This window comes from Mixophyes fleayi, chromosome 8, assembly GCF_038048845.1.
Source record: "Mixophyes fleayi isolate aMixFle1 chromosome 8, aMixFle1.hap1, whole genome shotgun sequence".
In the NCBI taxonomy this organism is placed as follows: domain Eukaryota; kingdom Metazoa; phylum Chordata; class Amphibia; order Anura; family Limnodynastidae; genus Mixophyes; species Mixophyes fleayi.
In genome coordinates this window covers 104,855,674-104,864,054 of record NC_134409.1, presented here as the reverse complement: position 1 = coordinate 104,864,054, position 8,381 = coordinate 104,855,674, and the positions used below count along the sequence as shown (strand labels likewise).

General features: G+C 38.6%; 1 protein-coding gene and 1 long non-coding RNA gene across 2 annotated transcripts; one reads left to right on the top strand and one right to left on the bottom strand.

Annotated features, from left to right (window-relative positions):
* The first annotated feature begins 304 nt into the window (after positions 1–304).
* On the top strand, positions 305–5,471 carry CIMIP4 (ciliary microtubule inner protein 4). Its single transcript, XM_075183054.1, has 4 exons — positions 305–728; positions 810–963; positions 1,572–1,691; positions 5,131–5,471. Exons 1-4 carry the CDS (start codon positions 540–542, stop codon positions 5,391–5,393), a joined length of 726 nt encoding a protein of 241 aa, XP_075039155.1. The 5' UTR covers positions 305–539; the 3' UTR covers positions 5,394–5,471.
* On the bottom strand, positions 4,016–7,742 carry LOC142099533 (uncharacterized). The gene is made up of 2 exons (XR_012678568.1): positions 6,126–7,742; positions 4,016–6,090 (listed from the first exon to the last, which is right to left on the bottom strand). It is a non-coding gene; the product is annotated as an uncharacterized LOC142099533 (long non-coding RNA).
* Positions 7,743–8,381: the final 639 nt, after the last annotated feature.

Here is an 8,381-nt window from a genome sequence, read left to right as displayed (position 1 = left end):
AATTAATGAATATGTATTAAACAGCAAATGTATTATTACTTATAGTATAGACTTTTTAATATTTGGACTAAAGGTTATTTTTCAAGACAAACTTTGATGTGCGTCACTCTCCCTCGTCAAGAAAAGCTGTATCGTCTATAAGTGAATGGGAAAAGTCGTACAGACCTACATGTCACTATAGGAGCCTGAGAACACTGCCTGGAGAACTACAGAGGTCTAATAGGCCAACGTGACACTAGCTCTAGGGTGGCAATGAATGGCATTTTGTTCATAAGAGCTGCACTCATCAAACTGAAGGGCAAACCTTCCTCCTGTCACTCAGTTGCTGTCCAGCTCTGAAGATGCATCTACTTTTTGTAATATCCACATTTGACTAGGTTACAGGTCACGTATCTGATCATTATTTTGCATGCCTGGAATCCCTTTCTTAATAAAAATGTTCTGTGATTGCAGTCCTCAGATACTGTATATCTGCACCCTCCAAAAGATCCTCTCATAAAGTCCAACCCGATAATGAGAAGATAAGAAGGGACCCTACAATGTGGAGTAATGCAGATCAATGCCACAGGGACAGTAAAAGTAGAGGAGGTGACCCTATGAGTGGCAGAAATGACATATCTCAAAGAACTTTGGAAAACAAACAAAAAGAACTAGGGAACCTTATACCAGCCTACATCCGGCACAAGTATGGTAGCTCTGTGGTTGACAAACTTATCTCTCCAGAGCAGGTGAGATGGGGATTTGGGGAAATCTTCATGTGTTCATTATCGCAGCTCATTCACTGCAGCATTTCTGTCTGTCCTATATAGGTGAGAAGCTGCCTGAGAGAACTACAGGACAGTACACAGTACAGCCGGGCGCATGGCATACACAGACGTAGCATGACATCCTGGCTCACACAGGAATATCCACGCAACATGTATGATGATCTAGGACAGTGTCTACGCAGTAATATATTCCCAGGTCTTGTTCTTTTATCCTTAGCCAATCTGTCTTAGCTTTGTTCTATTCTGAATGCTACTGTACTTCACATATTATTTTTTCATATCTCTCCTCTGTGTTATTCTTCCTTTATCATTTTATTTGGTTTTTGTTACCTGAAGATTCTGGGATCAGTTTAATCATCTACAAATTGACAGTCCTATTGGCAGCAGATCAAAATCAGTCCCGATGTCCTATCACACTCATGATTAATTTGAGCCATAAATGAGACTAGATCAAGAGTATATAAGATGAAATAAAGGAAATTAAAGGAGTGGCTCTAAATGATAGGTAGTATGTCAGTACCTTGCCATAAATACTATTTAGGAGAAGCGGGTTAATGATAAGGCTAACATTCTCCTTTAAACCATGATAACAGGTGTTTAGCTGGTGAGAGATCATTTAAGGATGCAAATTATGCTCCTATTGGTCAGTAATCTATTGTCCATAAAGCCGGTGTGCAAAGATCTGTCACCTGACCTATATCCTCTGATATTCTCTATCAACATTGTATTCCTCTTGATCCATCAGTTGTCTCATCCATATTCTACATATTATATCATGTCTCTTACAGTTCTCTTCTCCTGCAGGGGTGCCCATAAACCAGCGCAGCTTGACGCAGGATTCCTACACTGCAGCTGTGAATGAACGAGGGATATTGGATAAACACAACAAACATCACTGGTATGGAAGGAAGACCGATGACTTAGGTACTTACCATCCTTATGCATACATTGGCTGTTTAAATGGCCTTCTATGTGTTTTTTGGATTGTGTTCCCCTATGGAATCTATAAAAAAAAAAACCCTTATGAAAACTTGAAATAAATGGTCTTTTTTAGAAACATTTCATTAGCAAATTATCACCTATTTTTATTTTGTTCCGTTTTATTAGCAGTTTGCCCAAAGTTTGAAAGGTTATGTTTGTACATTCACAATCTACTGTATTGAAGTTTCTCGAAAATGTACAATTATGGATTCCACTTATAGCTGTAAATATTAAACAAGTACACCTTACTGTGTGTCAGTTTATCCTAAACGTCCCTTTAAAATATGTTAATATATTCCAAATACCCCTAATATTTATACATATAAATATCTCTATCTATCTATCTATCTATCTATCTATCTATCTATCTATCTATCTATCTATCTATCCATCTATCTATATACACACCAAGCAACCTTTTGCCTTTAAATATAGAGATAATGCTACATTTAATTTGTTCTATATAAGTTCTATTCTTTACTAATACATGAAACTGTTATTTGAGGTTAATCAAACAAGCTGGAGTACTTTTGAATCTTTTTGAGCTATTCCCTGGCAGTACTGGTACTGTAACTTCCTGTACCAGGATGCATGTTTTTCCACTTTTTTGTGTTTTTTTGTCCGCCGTTTTGTTTTTAATTCTTGATTTATATAGGATTAACTCCTAGGGCATTGTTTCTAAATACAATGACTTCTTTTGCAACATCCACTGGTTACTTTGTTGAAGATAACAAACATTTTTTTTTATCAAATATAGGTTTTTTAAAATCGCTAACTTTCTGTTATTATTGCCGCATAATTTGAAACAGCAATTTTATTAAAGGCAAAACTTGGCGCATTGGGTTGAAAATTATCTATTTTCCAACCATTGCATTTGTGTTTTTCATAAAATGAACGCCTGTTTGTGTCTTTTATAACATTGCTGTTATAAATTTCACTGGAAAAATCGATGTTTGATAAATAATGCCCAACAACTTTGCTACAAATCTTTTATTCCAACCAATAATGGCACCATGTAAATGCAGTTCCATGTCATTTTGATTTGTCTCTTATCAAAACCAAACCAGGAGTGTGGGAAAAGATCATGATGATGTTTCAGAAACATCACATCTAATATTTATCAAAACTTTAAGGACATTTCTGGTATGTCAGATAAGTCTAGTTAAGTTCATCTTTGTCCTAAAGGGGATACGCACCTTTGGAGACTGTTATTTTTTTTACATCAATTTCCGCTCCACATAAGGAGCAGAATTATGGGGTTCCTGTCAATACCATGACACAAGCAACCAAACATTGTAATTACCTAAAGTGCCTAGAAAACTTCCATGGGTGTCAGATCTGTATAACTGGGATGGCAGTGAGTCATTGAGTAGGGTACCTAATTCCGACATTGAAAATGTCGGCACTTAACCTGTCGACATGAACATGAACATTGTGCTGACAGGTTGACAATGTCGATAGTGTGATTGCCGACATTCACAGTGTTGCCAATCACATTGCCGACATTAAAAGAGCAAGCTGCCGGGTCAAGGGTATAGCCGCCTTTGCTCTTTTAATATCGGCAATGTGATTGGGCCGACATTTCCAATGTTGGAATTATGTCAGCCACCGGTGTCCTTGGATGTTTTTGGCATATAATCAGAGTCTTGCTGACACGGTCCTACACCCTCAAATTCTCCAGGTGCCATGGCAGTAGAATACAGGATTCTGTTTCTTGTTGACCATATTTTTCTAGTCATGGAGAGAGAGGTAATGTGCAAAATCCCAAAAGCCCACATCATCTTTAATGACCTTTGTGTTTGGAATATTAGTAAGTCTCCTCCATAAAAGCTTTCTGTGGATGAAAGACACTATAATGTATACTCATATGAAATAAAATGTAATTTATTTAGTCCACAAAAAATTCTAGTCAACCTTTCAAACAATAAATAAAAAAACTAAACGGAGAATTAGCCATTAGACGAAATGGATGAAAGCTAATCTGATTGGTTGATATGGTTTTAGTGCAGATCTACACCTTAGAGCAATGCTAGGGAATTACCCTCATAGGCACCAGTGCATGTGTATAGGGACAGTGAGGGTGGCTTTCTAGAATTAGAACTAATACAGAGTATGGGCTGATGCTGACCAGTGTCCTCTACTTTCCCCAGGTAGATGGCATGCAAGAAACTTTAATTACATGGACCTAAAGAAGAATCTAGAGCAGAACTACAGGAAGGCTTAAGAGAAACAATAATTGTCATAATAAAACTTCTCTGAGACCCAAATTTATCTTTAGACTTTATTTTTATTTTTCCACAAATAAATCCTTATAAACACCTCTACACAAGTTGCCCATTATTTCCTCATATACATTGGTAGAATACTCTATCTTAAAGAAGAAGTCCAGCTGAGGTTTCCATGTCTGGGTAATGGCAGATTCAGCTTTATTAATATGTTACCTGAGCGATCATTCAGAGTTCTCCCGGGTGTTGTACCTGTCACCTCCGATGGTAGGGGTCAGTTTCCATGGACACACATGCACTTCTGTCAGTTGGGGAAGTGGAGTTGATCTCTAACTAAATTTTACTGGACTTTTTCTTTAAATGTGAATGTTGCCTGTGTTTGAACACTGTTCACAACTCACCGAAAAATGCTGTAGCTTCCCCTATTGTACAGTACATCCTCAACTATTACCTCTAAATATTTGTATAAAATTGGGATAAAATTGGATTGGTAAAAATATAAAGAAAACATAATATAGGGTGAATGTCAGGGCTGCTATTGTGCACGAATTTCAGATATGTAAATAGTTTGAGTATAATTTGAAAATAGCATTACACATACATAGCAAACATAGAAATGCAGCCAGAGAGGTATATTTACAAAACTGTGGGTTTGAAAAAGTGGAGATGTTGCCTATAGCAACCAATCAGATTCTAGTTATCATTTATTTAGTACATGCTACAAATGACAACTAGAATCTGATTGGTTGCTATAGCCAACATCTCCACTTTTTCAAACCCACAGTTTAGCAAATATACCCCCTAAACTATATGGGTATTAACAAACAGATAAATAGGTCAGAGGGTCCTACATGCAAGATTGTCGTCTACATCGATCTGTACTCCAAAAACATACTGGTATGTTAATTGGCTGCTATCAGAATTGACCCTAGCCTATGCCTGTCTGTCTGTCTATGTCTGTGTGTGAGTGTGTGTCTATATTAGGGAATTTAGACTGTAAGCTCCAATGGGGCAGGGACTGATGTGAATGAGTTCTCTGTACAGCGCTGCGGAATTAGTGGCGCTATATAAATAAGTGATGATGATGATGATGATTTTCTTACTGATCACCTCCCAATTCGCTGTGTCACTCACTGCTGTTGTTCTTATTGTATAAGCCATTTGGTCTCAAATGCTAATGAAGAGAAATGTCATTGACAAGATCCTCCAGAGCCAGTCGAAACCATTTTGCATCTTCCCTCTGCCCATTCGAAAAAATCTTCTCAGAGATGATCCTCCGCCGCTGCCACCACCAATCGAAAAGCCTAGAAAATGGATACACAAGACTAAGACTAAGAAGCCAGAGGTACAGCCTCCTCCCATTGCACAGCCCAAACAGGAGGATGACTTCTGGGACTTCTATGATAAACCTATTCAATGATGTCTTTCCACTGTAAAATGCCATTTTTCCCTAAATCAGTGTTAAATGGCATACTGCTGGAAGAGAGTGATACAATGGTTCAGTAGTCTAGCTGCTACAAACTTTATATCATATCATTTTTTTATTCATTCATTTTGTAGTCTATCATAAGACACATACACTTCAAAAAATAATGGATGTAATGAACAAAAAAAGTGGAAACAGCAATATGAAGTCATTTAATAGGGTGTTGGGTGATCATGTCTGTATAGTACGGCTTCTATGCTCCGTGACATAGGCGTTGTCAGTGTTTGGAATTGTGCAGAAGAGATTCAGCACCACTCTTACACAAAAAAGTTACTTTTGATGCTTGGATGATGGTGGTGGAAAACGCTGTCTCAGGCATCGTTTCAGAATATCCCATAAATGTTTGATTAGCTTTATTAAGATCAGATCTGGTGACTGAAAAGGTAACGGCTTATGGAGAACATCAATGTCATGCTCATCAAACCTTTGGGCAACCACTTGTGCTCTATGGATGGGGGCACAGTCGTTCTATAAGTCTCCCATCCTATCAGGAAATAAATTCTGCAACATTGGGGTAAATCATTGACTTTGTTTTCTATGAATGACTGCACCCAAACCATGGCAGGAAAATGTACCCCAGAGCATTACTGAACCATCACAACCCTTCATTTTTGGAGACAAGCATACAGGGCTGTAGAGTGCTTTATGTTGGGGCTACATGTGCACTCATCTCTTGGTCAAGAAGATGATTCATATGTGGAATATGAATCATCTGTCCATATCACATCCAGTGTTTGTTAGTCAGCTGACTCTGCTCTTTACACCGCTGAACTCTCAAATATCTGTTGCCAGGTTTGATGAGCGATTTATGTACTGCAACCCGACTATGATATTTTGCTTGGTGGAGATGTCATCAAAATGTTTTTTTATGAAACTGTCTGCTTGTATTAATTGGACTGCAGTTGCTCACCTCTTTTGACTTGCACTTTAAATCCAATGAAAGGATTTCACAATCCTGAAGTATGTCCTTCCATTTATTGTTTCCCTTTGCTGATAGTGTTTTCCCCTCAGAGTCCCAAGCTGATTTTCCCGTTGACACAATTGCTCTGAAAAATTAGCAAGTTGAGCTACTATTGGTCACTGAAGCTCTTGCCTAACTCCCTCCAATATCAAAGCTACTGAGGTCTTCTTTCGCAGAGCAGAGATGTTAGCTATAATTCTAGGCAACCAGGACAGTCCTTCATGTGTATATATGATCCTGAGTATGGTACAATGTTATTGGTTTATTTAATGCATGAGCCACTCCTGTGTATAAGCCTTGGCTTTCAATATGCTCCGAATTTCTAGTTTATCCAGGTGTTTCCATTTTCTTGTCCATTACATGCATATAAATATACTGCATTCATTATTGTATCCCAAAATGTACATATTTCATGATTAATATACTTCTTATGGGGACATGATTTTATTTTTTCTTATGTGGGCATAATTCATTTATTTTTACTGGAGGCATGATGCATTTGTTTCTTTTGGGGACATGATTAATTTATTTCTCATTCTAAGAGATTCAACATACCCATCAACACTACTGGCACTGCCAAACTCTTTACACTTATTTCTTCCTTTGATCTTTACTAGTGGACGTAGCGAGCGTCTTACCTTTTATTTACCTACTCTCTGATAACCACTTCTCACTCCCACCTTCAAGACATATCTCTTATGCTGCTCTCCACTTATGGGCCCCATCCCCTGTCTGCCATAATCTCCCCCATCCTTCAACCTTTCAAGCACTCTCTCACAACCCACCTCTATGGCCGATCCTACACCCACCTGATCCTATCCCCTTAGGGCGTTCTACCAGCCAGAGTCCCATCTATTGTCTTAGCCTTGCTCTCTCATTCTAGACTGTAAACTCTCATGAATAGGGCCTTCTGTACCCCACTGTCTTACCTTTGTACCTACTTTATTAATCTTGTATGTATTTGTTCATTTTTTATGTATGATTTGTATTTTGTTGTTAATCTGACTATAGAACACTGCAGTTTTCTGGCACCTCACAAATAAACAATGTTGATGAACTGTTTCCTTCTGAAGTTGTGTCATTTTATAAAATAGTCTAATTCAGGGTACCTATCGTCATCATTTATTTATATAGTGCCATTAATTACGCAGCGCTGTACAGAGAACTCATTCACATCAATCCCTGCCCCATTGGAGCTTACAGTCTAAATTCCCTAATGTAGACACACACTCACACAGAGAGGGAGAGACTAGGGTCAATTTTGAAAGCAGCCAATTAACCTACCAATATGTTTTTGGAGTGTGGGAGGAAACCGGAGCACCCGGAGGAAACCCACGCAAACACAGGGAGAACATACAAACTCCACACAGATAAGGCTATGGTCGGAAATCTAACTCATGACCCCAGTGCTGTGAGGAAGTCGTGCTTACCACTAAGCCACTGTGCTGCCCATCTCCATAATGGCTACTGTGAGCATTGTACTGGTAGCCAATCACCTACCTCAGAAGCAAGAGGGATTACTGGCAGTAAATTCAGCATGCAGTATATGTCCATGCACTCCTGTATGTCAGACTCAAGAATAAAAGATAATGGAACATAAGAGTGCATAACCAGTTCCACTATTAGTATAGGATGAAGATGGCCAGCTCTGAGTCAGATGAAACTTAGATCCTTTTGTGGAGTAGGATTGGCTGTCTGCCCTCTGCGTGGTATTGAACACCCATAAAAAGTGCCCTTTTTACCCTATTATCTAATTACAATAATCCTGCTCCACAAAATGAGCACTACTCAGCAAAACTAGGCTCTCCGATGCACTGACTCTCTACTATACACATTTCATGCATTCACTCTGCTCAACTCCTTCCTTCTGGATGTGTCCACTGCTGCTCCTCCACAAGTGTTGCCATCTTGCTCTGTGATCCCAGATGCCTCAGTGGAAATCAAAGCACGCTTTGGCAAAT